At 40.8% G+C, this 15,484-nt stretch overlaps 1 protein-coding gene across 2 annotated transcripts in view; it reads right to left on the reverse strand.

Annotated features, from left to right (window-relative positions):
• Positions 1-469: 469 nt before the first annotated feature.
• Positions 470-15,484, reverse strand: part of slc35f3b (solute carrier family 35 member F3b) — a 66,218-nt gene continuing 51,203 nt past the window's right edge. For both annotated transcript variants that reach the window (XM_033612606.2, XM_033612607.2), the window contains 5 exons: positions 11,515-11,734; positions 5,884-6,009; positions 5,198-5,390; positions 4,962-5,051; positions 470-2,847 (listed from right to left, as the gene is read on the reverse strand). In XM_033612606.2, the coding sequence (XP_033468497.1) occupies positions 2,606-2,847; positions 4,962-5,051; positions 5,198-5,390; positions 5,884-6,009; positions 11,515-11,734 (871 nt within the window). In that variant the 3' untranslated portion in view covers positions 470-2,605. The remainder of the gene's footprint in view (positions 2,848-4,961; positions 5,052-5,197; positions 5,391-5,883; positions 6,010-11,514; positions 11,735-15,484) is intronic.

The following is a 15,484-nucleotide window of genomic DNA, read 5'->3' on the forward strand; positions in this document are numbered from 1 at the left end:
AGGGAGTGACATGCAGCAAAGGGCCATAGGCTGGAGTCGAACCTGGGCCGCTGCGGCAACAGCCTTGTACATGGGGCGCCTTGTACTTTTTGTGTCTCTTTCTGGTTAGTATGCGTTAATTTGAGCTACATTTATCCGGTAAAAGCCAGGGGGGCCCCCTGACACTTCTACGCTCCTGTGTCTGTGCCCAGTAGGCCTGTTCAGTAATCAATCTATGATCTGGTTGAGAACCACTGGATTAATCGACTAATCCTTTAAGTTTTATTTTTTTTTTTTTATTTAACCTTTATTTAACCAGGCAAGTCATTAAGAAGAAATTCTTATTTACAATGGTGGCCTGGCAAAAGCTAGCTGATATCACTCCTTTTTTTTTCAGCTTGTCTTGTTTCCTGTGGCCCTTTTTGGTGTTAAGTAATGGAGAAGCACAGTACTATAACACTGAAGAGAAAACAAGCCTGGACAAGGAAACTGAAAAGAAATCTTTTATATAGTACATGTGATTACACTTGAAGACACCCAACAGTAGATCTAATAAACCCTTCATTTATTCACACTCTAAATGTTTCTTCCTCAAATGTGATAATCATATGTTGCATCTCAGTGTAAAAATCATCATTCCTTACAAAGGTTTACATTAATGTCTAGCAATAATTCCAGAGGAATACAATATTATAATTTATTGTCATAGAGCATGACAATGGGAAACAGTGCTAATGTATTCTATTGCAAAACAAAGAAAAGGCAGTGAAGTGGACTTCAGCTGTATCTGCTCATACAGTATGTGCATGCTCGTCCTGCAGATGTCACTTACTATCCCCCTCAAGGTTAGTCCGGAACCAAATGCAAAAATATAAAAAGTCCTGTACTGTGCGTCAAGAGTTTGTCCAAAAAAACAAACAAAAAAAAAAACGTAGTCAGATGGGTAAAAGAAGGATAGTATTAAAGAGTCTCTCTGCAGCGGTCTGTGGTGGCACTGTAAAAAAATGGATAGCGAGCATGTGTGGTCGAGTGATGCTCATACATTCACAACAAGGCAGAGTTTCCAGCAGTTGCTTTACGAGGCGTGCGCCTCAGTCGCTCTCAGGTTCATCTCAGTTGTTAACTTGCCTCAGAAATGTGATCGATGGAAACAGATACAGTAAGACATTTTTTTTGGACAATAAGCAGAGGTGGACAAATGGGAGTCATTCTCATGTGTCAGCACACCTCTCCTCAAGCCACAGTTATTTTCTCCAGGAAAACAAAATCAGTGATAATTGCCGCAGATTAGTTTGTGTGCATATTAGTCTAGAAAGTTAAATGTGACAGGAATTCTAAGGGAGGCTCAGTGATAGCTATTAAAGTTATTAAAGGGGTAGTTCCAAGTTTTCATGAAGCCTGTCTGTCTTTTTATAAGCTGTTAGTGCTTTAACTCCATCCAAAGATTGGTATACCTGAAGCATTATTTGTGAAAATGGGCCAGTTAATAGCTTGAACAGCAAATGAACAGTTAAAAAACACATTTTACATTATCTGAATGACAATACATGTAAATACATGTATTACCTGTATTGCTTGGTTAATAAACTGTTTCCCGCCAGTCTTCTTGGCAACAGGAAATGAGAGGCAAGTGCTTTCTGGATGAAATGAAAGCACTCACACCTTTTGACAAGCAAATCTGAACAGTCTCATGCATTGAAAACTTATGCAACAGAGATACTGGTTTTAGATATTGCGTGACTTAACTGTGGGCCTGAGCAATGGGTGTCAGCATTGACAGAGTGGGAGTTTAGCCCCAGAAAAGCACATAACCACAGGGGGGACCAATCAGTGTGGTCAAAAAGGACTTGACCTCCTCTCTCAGGATGAATAAAGAGAGAGAGGCTTTGTGAAAAGCTTCTTCATCTCAGATTGATCCTCAGGCATCCAGACAGGTCCCTTCACACCAGATGAGCCCATTGGGTCCACAGCTCCAGGACATCCACGGCATGTGACACAGCTATATGTACAGTGAACAAAAGGCAGGTGTTTGTCATTAAGTTTACACCTGAGGGACGCCACAGTGGGCCTCCCTTTTGTCTTCAGGCATTCAGCATTTTAGGCATTCTTCTTTGGATCTCAAAGGTGTGTAAATGTGTACATGTTAAAGACAGCAAGTCCACACGGTGTTAGGCTTGCCTCAGAAAGTCTTTTTTTCTCTCAGAACTGAAAAATATCAGGCAAGTTGGCAAGTCTTTCCAGGCGCAAAGGATGTAGTGAATCCATGGAATGATTAAGAGGTACAGCAAAATTAATAAATGAGTCCATCAGTTTTACCTAATAATCTTTTGGGTAAGAGGGGTTACAATTGATGTTGTCCATGTCCATGCACCAACTCTGATAACTTCTGAGTGGAATGGACATCAAATAAATGATACACAATCTTGGCCTCCTGCATCTCCTCCCTTGACTGAAATGTTACAAATCAGAGGGCAGTCTGAAATACTTTTTCTACGCAGGGAGCTTCATGAAAGAAAGGGCAGGTCACCAGGCAGGTCAAATGTCCTGACATTGACATGGATAAGTGTTAATGTGTCTCCCTTCTCGTGTCTGTGTGAGTGTTTTTGCATGGTAATATTTCATGGAGTCAGTGTGCAAATGTGGACATGGAGGTCCTGGCTCTCCCTCTCCAGTTGAGCCCTGTGGTGGCACCTGCTTCTCCACTGCCCTCTGCTGGTTCGTCTCGCTTGCGCAGTTTTGTGGCGAGCTGAATGATGCACTGGTCCCAGTCCTCGGGTAACAGCAGCATGAGGAAACCCAGGCAAATGATGAACACAGCAATGAGGCGCACTGTGTTGAAATGTATTTCACATGTGTAGAGATCCACCACTGGAAAATTAGGAGGATGCATTAGTAATAGCATATGAATATGTTTGCAAATATTGTCATTAAGGCCTAGTCCACACCGACACGGGTATTTCTGTAAATGGGGTTTTCATTCCTTCTTTCTCCAAAAATTCTGTCCACACACAGTTACAAAAAAAATCTCTGTCCAAATGAAAACTTTACAACACAATTGAAACACTGACATGAGCATGCCAAACCAACAGACAGCGATATAATCATAACCCTAAGCCACATTTAGAAGAATTAGAAGAAGATAATGACACTCCTCCCACTCCTTTTCAAATGTGGAAATCAAAGTATCTGTACACTTTTCATTATTTATAAATACTGCTCTCTCTCTCTCTGTCTGCTTGTTTGTATGTTCATGTCTTTTTTTAACGTTTGAAATAAATATCAATATCAATATTAAAGACGTTGGCCAATCAGCAGCCTGAATAAAAGCTACTACTGGAAGGCTCTCTGGTGCAGTGACCTCTGTAACAGATTCTAACACCTCTGTTCCTCAATGGAGTGGAAGAGTAACTACATTTATATATAAACATGTAACATGTCATCTTAGTGAGGTAAGAACCAGCACTAGTTTTCACTATGTCCGCCATTGCATGAAATATCGCTTTATTTGTGACGCCTCATAAAGGAGATAGCAGTGCACACCTGACATTAAAAGCCAAAAACTTAATTTTCCCTTTTACACTGCAACTCTGAGAAAACTGAGCATAGCGTTTTTTCAGGCAGAACATGATGTCAAGCTCAGCTCACATCCCAGCTACATCAGCTGATCTCAAACAGCCCATTGAACTGATGGAGCAGCTGACTGATTGATGGAAGGGAGTCAGCTGATAGATCACATGATTCCTTTCTATGAAACCAATTGCCGAATCTCATTCAGGGCTCCCTATTTAAACTGCTCTGGCCTGCCTACTGTTGTTGCTTCTTCTGCAAGCCACTTTGCAACCTGCCTCCACCCCAGCTCCTCCTTTTCATGTTGTGTCTGACTTATCAATGTCATTTCTGTTTGTCATTGATGCTGGATCTGTTCTGTTCCTGGGGGGTCTTTGCTGCTGCTCTCCCTGCCTTAGGCTTTCCATGTAGGTGCATGGAAGGGCAGAAAGGTGTGCTCTCTATGCCTCAGGCTTTCCACGTAGGCGCGTGGAAGATGCTTTCTGTGTAGGCCCGAGGAAAGGCAGAGAAGCCCCAGAACAGAGCCATACAAATATAATACTGCAAATAAAAATTTGAAAGTTTTCTTTGACTAAAGTGTTCCTGTTTGAACAGAGTTTTTAGTGACCTAATGGCCCTGACACATCAAGCCTACTGTTCGCCATGAGAAAAGTAACAAACGGCCAAAAAACAAGAGGTTGTTAGAACAAAGCAAACATGTTATATTAAGTAATATTATTTTTTTGGCAATGAGCTCTTCAGCAGAAACGGTTTGTGATTGTTTTATTATTCGCTAGCACACTGTAACTATCCTTTGTTCTTTCAACATCGAGTCGTGTTATTGATGTGCTAACTGGCTAACTAGCATCATGACAGTCTCCTGGTTTCCCTTTTTAAATTATGAATACAGACTACCACCACCTGCTGGTATGAAGAATATATACAACACAGAACATACGTGCTGGTTGGCCATTGACTGTAGTCTCTGTGGTGTGTCCAACCGCAACTTTTTGGCCGAGATACAGGTAACATGAGGCAATGCCACAGTCTGCTTTCATCGCTGCTAGTTCTTTGATGTTGGTTTGGTGTGTCTGTGCCTTAAAATGCAGTTTGCATGTGGACAAAAGGCCAAAACACATAAAAAAAAGCTCTGTTTACAAAAATACTTGTGTCTGTGTGGACAAGGCTTAACTCAAAAGAATTTATAGGATTGATGTAAACATAAATACACAAAGGGCAGTGTTAATCACCATGCATAATAAGTCTATCAAATAAAATGATTAATTATACAATGAGAGGGAAAACCAATTTGAAATTAAAATTCTATTCTTCATGAAATATAGATGATAACTTTTGGGGGAATTTTACTGCCATCAAATATTTAATGGCGACCAGATTGAAAAAGTTAGGTCTGGGAGAAAAGCCAAGAGACTTACTGGCATTTACAGGAACACTTAGGACAATGCCCAGGGAGATTAATGTTGGGTATGTTATCGCAATGCCAAAGTTCACCAAGACGTTGAAAGCTGTGGGGAGAGGAAAAGTCAGAGCAGCAGCAGACTGAACAATGAGAAGGAGAAACCACAAAACTTGTAAAATGAAATTCATTGGTTGCATAATTATCACATTATCGGGTATACACAATATTACATCATATATTATGTTTCCATACCAAACAGCAGGCCTGCAACCCCACAGAGGTAAGCCCAGGGGATGTCTCCAGGTGAGCCAATGTACTCCACATGTGTAAAATAAAGGATGACCGGCACAAAGCTGATGAAAACAAAGTTGGTGCTCCCAACAATGCTCAGAAAGAGTGCAGCCTCTCCAAATTTGGCACTGCCCAGGACCATCTTGAAGAGCACCTGAGGACAAATAAGGAGAGTGATTAATGCACAAAATCTGCCCCCTCAAAGAGCAGAGGAATATTGCAGAGGGGCACACCTGCCAAGTACCTGCCATGTTTCTAGCACAGGGCTGCTGCTGTCTGTTTATCACATTAGGCAGCGCAGACAGCAGGGCAGAGGAGACCAGACCCCTGTCAAAATATAGCTATCTGCCCCGTAACCTCCTTGATCGGGACATCGCAGCCCGAGGCCAGCAACCAAACGCTCACATATCACACGCTTCTGTCAGCTGCTTCTTACATTTCATAATCTCCTCCTGTCTTCTGCCACCTGGTTACATAAGTAGGAGGGAGCTAATCCAGGATTTCTTAAATAAGACAAGCATATTCATACATGTGTTTAGCTATTTTTACATTTTCTGTTCTACTGCAAATGAAGGTGTCACTACGAGGGAGGTTTATGGAAGGACAGCCTAGTAATGTTCTCCACAACTGATCAAATGCAAACAAACCTTGTAGAGGGCTGACATCGAAGCAGAGGCCACAACCAAAGTAATGCCGATGACTGAGTGGCTGTGGAATCCATCAGCATATGTCATCATTACAATGCCTGCTATGGCCAAGATAGCAGCTACTATCTGTGGAGAGAGAAGGGGGAACATCAGCGAATGAGGGACAGACAACACGCTGCTAGCAGCATGGTGATAAAGACAACCGAGCCTTTACTGCTGTGCAGGGACACAGCAGGCACACATGGCACATTGTTTTTCACTGCAGAAGCATCACAGGACAAGGCTTGTTGGCATAATTAATATGTGGGTTTTATTTTTATAGTCAGCAGACTGCATTTGGCATTTTATTTTCCTGAATGTAGGTAAACACAAGCACTAAACACACTCAGAGGTGGAGTGTAACTAAGTACATTTCCTCAAGCACTAATTGAGCAATTTGTACTTTACTTGAATATTTCCATTTTAAGCTACTTTATACTTCTACTGCACTACATTTATAATATTGTACTTTTTACTCTAGGCTACTATTACTATGCTCTATTTTTAATTTAGTTTCTTTACAGATTAAGATTTTACATGAAAAAACACTTCTTCCCTCTCCCATTAAATCCTCTGATGATATATAAAGGTGTTTCTACAAAACAAAAAAACTTACAATGCATTTGGTTTATGATACTTCTGTACTTTCACTTTTAACAGTATTTATTTATTTATTTTACTTTATTTCTTATTGAAATAATTTCTTTTTGATGAGAACAGAACAAACAAATTAAGGGACAACAAAACGGGTCATTGTACGTGGGTGAAATGCTGGACATTGTGAAAGACAGGAAATTTAGGAAAGCAGGGTTATACTGCAGTATCAAGGACTGTGGGTCATTAATGTCCATGATTGACCTTTAAGATCATAGAGGTCCTTATGATTCATGCAAAGCCAGGGTATTTTTAAGGAGGGAGGGGTCTAACTTATTCATCAGCTAAAGTCCAATCTGTTGGTCATAGTACAGAGGGAATTAAAAAACAAAGTTCTCCAGAACAAATGTATATAATAAAACCATCACTATAAATTCAAATAGGATTTTCATTTTTTCCAATATTTTTCACATTTTTAGTGGCAGGTCTCAGAGGAAAAGTAAGCTGGACACTCTTTACTCAGTCATCTTTTTTAACTTTTGTTTTTAAAAGTGGGAGTTGTACTTGTAAAGGAGTATTTTTTTATTATGTACTGGTACTTTATTTAAGTAAAGGATCTGAGTACATCTTTCACCCACTGTACACACTCTGTTCTCAGATTCACGTTGCAAGTGCTTCAAACACAGGACAGGAAGCTTTTGCAGTGTTGGTCCGATTGTCTGACATTGATTTTCGTTACACTGCCATCATGTTTACAAACCAAATACTCCCCTCGATCCTCCACCCCTCACGACCGCTCCCACTCCCTGCCTCTGCGATTATCACAGCTTCAAAAATCCACCAAACCATCTGTTTCCTGCTGCTCTCAATCAGCCTTGAAGAACCAAAACCTAAAGTTTTGATCTAAGTTTAATTACATCAACAGCATTTGTTCCTGCTATATGTTTGGGTGCATGTATGAGCGAGTGTGTGTGGCTGAGAAATGGCGATAAGGACAGGGAACAGTCCAGCTGAGTGGATTTCCTCTACATTAAAGAGGTGTCAGGAAGATAAATGAGCCGTGGGTTTTTGCCCGGACAAAGCCCTTGGGCACCTTTGGGAAAATGGCTCTTTCTGCACTGCAGGCTAGCTGTCAGTCACAGCTACACCTTTCGTGATGGACTGTTTGCTTTCAGGATCAGCGACCCTGCATGTGTTAGTGTTTTAGTTACTTGAGATGTTTCAGCACAATGTAAGGGTCAGGGGAGGAAAAGCATTGCGACACCTGCACATTTAGTTGCTTATGTTATTATGGTGTCATCACTGCAGTATACGGATTAAGCTGTGTCTAACTTCCCACACAACTGATAAATCAAAATGCAAGTCACACATCAACCGGAAGGATGTTCAGTTTATTTCATGACCTTTTAACCTGTGTGGCTGTGACTCTGCCACCAACCTGAGCCATCTTTTTATGTACAATACATCCCTGAAACAACCTGCATCCCTGGTTAACAAGGATGATTGAGCATCCCCCATCTTTCTCTCTCCCCTGCTTTACTTTCATGACAAACTCGTCCAAGATCCCCTGCATTGCTGCAGACATCCAAACACTGCAATCCCCACTACCAAGCAAGAGGGAGGAAGAGAGAGAGGGAGAGAGGCTGGTGGTGTGAAAGAGAGAGAAGGAGGATTATTACAGTATTTGTCTTGTACTGAAGCCTTTCATCGCAGATAATGGGGGTGGGGAGCTGGGGCATGCACAAGGGAGAGATGAGGTGGTTGTGAAGTGTGAGAAGGAGGGAAAAAAAGGGGGAAAGCCATTCTGCAGAGCGCAGGATGGCTACAGATACGAAAGCATCTGAGGAGTGCAGTGGGAGGAGAGCGGGGAGATACCTCAATTCACAAAGCTAAACCCTCACTCCTCTGTTTCTCTCTCTTCATCCGGACCAAATCAGTGACAAACAACACAGAGACACGCACCAGGAGGCACGTTTGAATGACACAGCGTTTACTGGTGGGAAATCACGCTGTCACACAGGTAACATGCTGTCTACTCGACCATGCTTGTGTGTACAACTTGCACATTCAGCTGCATTTCAGTTGGAGCAACACAACACATTATTTACCTTCCTTGGGAGTTATGTACACAGAATGTTTTTTGTCATTATGAGTTAACTCTGGTGGACAATAGAGGTGATACATACACACAAGGGGCCTCATTAAAGAAAAATATCCTAACTGCTTGTCTTATCTAGGTTTCAAAGATAGGAAAAATCCTCCTATTACAGAAGCCATTCCTAAACCCATGGCTTTGTCCTGTCCTATCTCAAATGACCTCCTCTTGCCTTTAGGAAGCCTATCTTAACTTAAGAAATCCTAACTAGAACTGTAAATTTGATTCTTCAATCATTCATTCATGATTCATTCCCCCCAGCCTATCCCAGCTGACACGGGTGAAAGACGGGGTACACCCTGAACAGGTCGCCAGACTATCACAGGGCTGACACATAGAGACAGACAACTATTCACACTCACACCTACAGCCAATTTAGAGTCACCAATTAACCTGCATGTCTTTGGATTGTGGGAGGAAGCTGGAGTACCTGGAGAAAACCCATGCTGACATGGGGAGAACATGCAAACTTTATAGAGGAGGGCTCCCCCACCCTGGGTTCGAACCCCCCACCTTAAGTTCAAACCAGGAGCCCTCTTACTGTGAGGCGACAGTGCCAACCAGTGCACCACCGTGCACTTGTCTTATCATGCCTATATGTTTGATTACAATGTACTTGCAGACTACTCAACACGGACAAGCCATAAAAGCAGCTGTTCTCTCTTGTCATTGGCTAGATAGCCTGCTATCATGGACGAAGAGAGGGGGCATTCAGGTACAATGAGTCGGAGGCATCATGGTTGGTGAAGGATGTCAATCAAATTAAGATTCAATGATCAATAATTTTAATATCAAATTATTTTGGATTAATTATTAATGAATTATCTTGGCAGTCAAGAAATGTAACGCATCATCATACAATATGAGTGGCCTTTCAATCATCATAGTTTGGTCTCCATGTTGTTCCCCATCTTCATCGTCATATCCATACGGACCTAACAGCAGTGCTGCTGCAATTTTTGGCAGTTATTTCGAATGCTGGACACGGTCTGTGCCGTTTTAGGATTCCTAACTTGGAAAATCCCAAAGTTGGGTTGGTTTTGTAATAGCTAAATTCCTATCCCAAGATACGATAGAATAGATAGACAGATTTTTTTCTACTGTAAATGCAGTGGGGAAACATGTTTCTGTAATCCCCAAAATCCTAAATGTCATCCTAAACTGAGATCAGACAGGATTTCAGACCTAGGAAGTTTCTGTAATGAGGCCCCAAGACACAGTTTACATCCACACTTGATCATAAGCTCTCAGAGGAAAGAGTGGCCTTCTTTCTCTCCACCAAAGCAAAGAGAGACACCTAAAGGCAAGAGAAGGTCATCTTTTCATCCCATGTTATCCAACATACACCAGGACTTCTTCTGACATTTTGTTAAGTGTTCTTGGACAGCACTGGCCTATCACAGTTATAATGCAAATAGAATCAGAAGCACATAACAAAGACAAAAACTGAGCACAGCGTTAGTTCAGGCAGGACACAATGTCAAGCTCAGCTCATATCCCAGCTACATCAGCTGATCTCAAGCTGATGGAACAGGAGATTGATGGAAGGGAGTCAGCTGATAGATCACATGATTCCTTTCTATGAAACCAATTGCCGAATCTCATTCAGGGCGCCCTGTTTAAACTGCTCTGACCTGCCTACTGTTGCTGCTTCCTCTGCAAGCTGCTTTGCAACCCGCCTCCTTTTCACGCTGTGTCTGACTTATCAATGTCACTTCTGTTTGTCATTGATGCTGCTCTGTTCTGTTCCTGGGGGGTCTTTGCTGCTGCTCTCCCTGCCTTAGGCTTTCCATGTAGGCGCATGGAAGGGCAGAGAGGTGTGCCTTCTTTGCCTCAGGCTTTCCTCATTTGAATGCGGAAGGGCAAAAACTTGTGCTCTCTCTGCCTTATGGCTTTTCATGTAAGCACTTGGAAGGGTGGAGAGGTGTGCTCTCTCCGCCTTAGGCTTTCCACATAGGTGCTTGTAGAGGCTTTCTTCATAGGCCTAAGGAAAGGCAGAGAGGCCCCAGAACAGAGCCATACCGCCAAATATAATACTACAAATGGAAATAAAGTTTTCTTTGACTAAAGTGTTCCTGACTGAAATAGTATTTTTGTCTATGTTAATGGTTGGCGGTTGTGACAGAATAAACCTGGGGGGTGGCGAGGCGATTTACAGGATGGAAATATGAAAGAACATATAACTGCTACACAAAACTAAATATTTTCTTCTTTTCTCTAATCTTGGCTTTATTCTTGTAAAAAAAAAAAGTATATTTTTGTCTCTCTGAACATGATCAAACTGAGTCAATCTAGGAAGGAAAATCCACTATTTAGTGAAACTACTCAATTAAATTACTTTAAATATAGATATTGGAGTGCAGTACCGGTCAACTCTAATCTGCTGAATTTCAGTTTGAGACGTGTGGTATTCAAGATAAAATAAGTACAATCTAACATCCAATTAAAAGATAATATCACTCCATATTGTAGTTTTCAAGAACCAAAAGCAACATTGATAATATGTAACCTTATACAGGCAGACATAAAAGCACATGGACACAAGCCCTGCAAAATGTCATTGCAGTACTGTATATCATTACTTATATGAAATTGTAGCAATTACATTATGCGAATGACTTTCCTTTAAAGGTTGCTTGTTATTCTCTTGTTTTTTACAGGTGAAAGTTGTCACTGGTGTGTAGCCTCGAGGGTAAATCATTGTTTTACTATTAACCTTGCTTTTTGTGAGCTGTTCTTTACTTAGACTCGTTTAAAGATGCTGCAAGGAACATTTACTCTAAGGATGTGAAAAACTGTAGACAACAAAGCTCACACACACATAGGCAGGCGGATGTACTCACCCTGACCCCCATGAAGCGGTCTCTAAGTACAATCCAAGACAGCAGGAAGACAAAGGCCTTGTTACAACAGAAGAGCGCTGACACGTCTGTTGTGTTGATCTTCCTGAGGGCCTGTAGGTACAGGTAGTTGGTGAGGATCCACAGCAGGCCAAAGGGAGCCACCTTAGTGAAAAACACCTTTGGTGTCAGCCCGTCATCCCCGAAAAACCTACAGCACTCCCTGTGAAGATGCATGATGCGGAGAGCACAGTGTCAGCATATTAAAAAATGTGGTCGAGTTGATAAATGTCAAAATTTCAATCAATATTTACGAACACAAACAGCTCTGTCGGAGCAAATGATACCAGAGAGACCAAGGACTCTAATCAGTGATGAGTGTGTGAAGTAATTCCCATTTTAACAGTTATATCTAATGAACATTACATTGCAGTGCATGTGGGACCAAGAGAAATAAGTAAATATTTACAAATACAATCAGACCTGCCACAAGGCAGTAACATTAAATATTTCTGAGCTGTCTCTATTAATGAAATTCAAGTAGTTTATTTCCTCCTCAGGTGTTTTATATGATTTGTTTTTGCCTATTTCTGCTCTAGAGTGTACAGATGAGGCCAATATCTACACAGATACAATGTAGAAGAAATTAAACTGGAATAGTACATTAAACAATGGATTATTAAAACAGACCTTACAGTCTGTGTGCACCTGTTCAGACTTTAGGGATGTGTGCTGTTTATATACATGTGTTGAATATCAGTGTCAAATCATAGTCATACTTTCAAAGCAAAACTGAAACTGGTGGTCAATGATGAACATACAGTCTGGTGACATTTTGTTATCTTGAAAAAGTGATTCAACGTCAAGGGCTGTATGAAGCTTAACAGTATTGTGTGGATGTTTTTAGTGGATACTGTCACTAAATTCCAGCTTTAGTCTGAATCCAGTGCCAACCTTCAAGGCTGAAAAATGTAGCTAATGTGGAGGTGCCAAAAACTGCAGTTCCTTGAATGGCCACTTGAGGCTGGCTACAAAAGCGAGTCAATCCTCAAAAAGCCCCATGTTAAAATGATCAATCTTTCAGCAGAAATAAACATGTTTACAGCCTTGTACAAAAACTGGCTTTGGTCTCTATGACTGAGTTCCCTGTTCAGGACTCTATATGAGGGTGGAATTTTTGTATAACTCTCTGGTTTAAGTTTTATTAAAGGAATACTTCACCCACACAATAACCATTTGTAAATTAATAAGTCATGCTGTGTCACCTTAAACTCACAAAGACAAACTTTTTTTTTCCTTGCATGCTTCACAGAAAACTGCAAACATATTGATTTTTTGATAGATTGGGGACCACATTTAACAACAGCATAATATATCAAAACATTTGTGCACAAACTCTCACATGACTTGTGCTGTATAATCCAGTGCTCAAACACAAACACATTCACATGCATTTTCACTAAAACAAAACTTAGTATTGGAGTCTGGCTCTGAAGAGAGCATAGATAAGCTATACTTTCAGTTCAGTTTTAAATAGCCAAAGGTTTTAGTGAAAATGCATGTGTTTGGGAAGTACTAAGCTTACGACTGGGTAAGTGAGACTTGGACTATACAGCACAAGTCTGTAACCAAATGTTTTGATATAGTTTTGCTGTTGTTAAATGTGGTCCCCAATCAATCAATAAATAAATATGTTCAGTTTTCCTGGACGCATGAAAGAAAAGGTTTTCTTTACGAACTCAAGGTAACACAGCATGACTAATTATTTACAAATGGTCAATTTGTGAGTGAAATATTCCTTTAAGACTCCACAGCTCCACCCTCTCACCCAAATATGGTAACGATCCTTGTCTAGAAGCATGTTTATCTACATACAAGAAGTTGTAGGTTTTCAAATGTGCAAAATGGATAAAAATGCCCTTAAAATAAATGCAGACAGTGTTAAGCTATTAGCCTGACAGTTAATGTGTCACGCTCTATGTAATGTGAGAGAGGAACCACAACGTGCTATTATGTGACAGTATCAAAATACTTAATAATGATTCTCTCTGTTACTATGTTGTGAAATGTTCTCCTCAATAAGAGGTTACGTTGCATCACTCTGCTGTGATGCCAAGAAAAACTACACCACTCCCCCCTTACCTCCTCCCTCCCACTGTGTCAAAATATAACATTAATGCATTTTCAAGATGCTGGCATTTTGACTGTGCTCTTGAGTTACACCGTTTACTATGAAAGCTGCTGGCCCAGTGAAAATGATGAAGCAGCAATAGCTGAGGAGTGGCAGGTAGCACATTTGTCAGAGCGTCCTGAGGAACAGCATTGTTGTGAATCGCCTGCAGAGAGCTGAGTCAGCACTTATCTCACACCCCCTTTGTAAACAAAATGATTCAGTGACAATCACATTAAAGTTTATCATCGTTCCATTACACTGGACACACTACCTTTGAATCCCATCCATCCAGTTTGTGGTTTGTTTTTGCAGTTCTGTTGCACTCGTGAGACCCGTAACCTCCATCGATTTTAGAAAGACTGCCAGCTTTACAACTGTGCCGAGGAAGGTATGGTGGAAACGGATTTTAAACAATCTAGCAGCTCACAAAGCGACTGTTTCACTTTAAAGGGGACCTATTATGCTCATTTTCAGATTCATGGTTATATGTTTGGTTTCTTCAAGAATATGTATACATGCTTTGATGTAAAAAACAACAACACTATTTTCCTCATACTGTCTGTACTGGAAGACCTGTTTTCATCATCTGTCTAAAATGCTCTGTTTAGCACCTGTCTCTTTAAGCCCCCCTCCCAAAAAAGTCCAGTCTGCTCTGATTATTCAACTGCTGCAGCTCTGCGCTCTCGGCCACTCTCTATGTCTCTGAACTGTCATTGCAGCCCCGGGAATAAATGTAATGGAGTATGGTGGCACTTACCACGAAAAACTACCAATGGTGTGCGTAATGTAAACACTTGCAGTAGTGTACCTGGAGCAGATGACCATAATAAGAAATCTGTGACAAGCTGACATCAGATTGTCTCGAAAGTAGAAAAAATGTTGGAAACAAGAGTATTCAGAGCAGTCTGAAGCCTGAGATTTTTGCTTACTTTTGCATAGGTTTACCTCAGTATTTAAAACCTTGGCCATGTTTAATACGAACATCTGATAATGTAACATCATATTTATAAAGATATTTTTTTGGGCAGTTTTGCCTTTAATTGATAGGAAAGTCAAGTGTGAAAGGGAGAGAGAGAGAGGGAATGACATGCAGCAAAGGGCCACAGGCTGGAGTCAAACCCGGGCTGCTGTGGCAACAGCCTTGTACATGGGGCGCCTGCTTTATCCACTAAGCCACCGACGCCCCAATAACATCATATTTATGACAGAAAATATACAAAAGCGTAAAGGGCTCCCTTTCAAGGCACTGCATTTCAAATCAAGATATTTTAGATAAGCAAGTCGCTCTGGTATTGACCGCATCAAAATCAACAAGTGATGGCACGGAATTTATTTACAAGAAGGATCAGAGAATAAGGTCATTGTATGTGTATATTGTTGATTAAAAAAATCCTTACTTTTCTTTCTGACCTTTTAACACGATCTTGTGGTGTTGCTCTGCAGATGGAGTTTGCTCAGTGAAGAAGCTCAACTGAGCTAAGGAAAAGCTCAGGAAAAAAAACTTAGTAAGTAGTGCAAAGGTTAAAAATGAAAATCAAATGCTCAACTAATGACTGTATTTTCCCAAACTAAAAGCTTCTTGTTTAAGGCTTTAATCATTTTAAAAATGCATTTTTAGAAAATTCTATTGTCATTTCAGTATTGTTGGTGTCCGGCAAAAAACAAGCATGCAAACCTTCCAGGAACTGAGAAAACTTGCTTTTACCCAGGTAACTTCTGAATTAATTCAAGGGACTTTTAGAAGGGTTTCATAATAACTACAAACCATCAAACTCTCTTAAACTAAGGAGAAGCAAGGAC

Source organism: Epinephelus lanceolatus, chromosome 17, assembly GCF_041903045.1.
Source record: "Epinephelus lanceolatus isolate andai-2023 chromosome 17, ASM4190304v1, whole genome shotgun sequence".
In the NCBI taxonomy this organism is placed as follows: Eukaryota; Metazoa; Chordata; class Actinopteri; order Perciformes; family Serranidae; genus Epinephelus; species Epinephelus lanceolatus.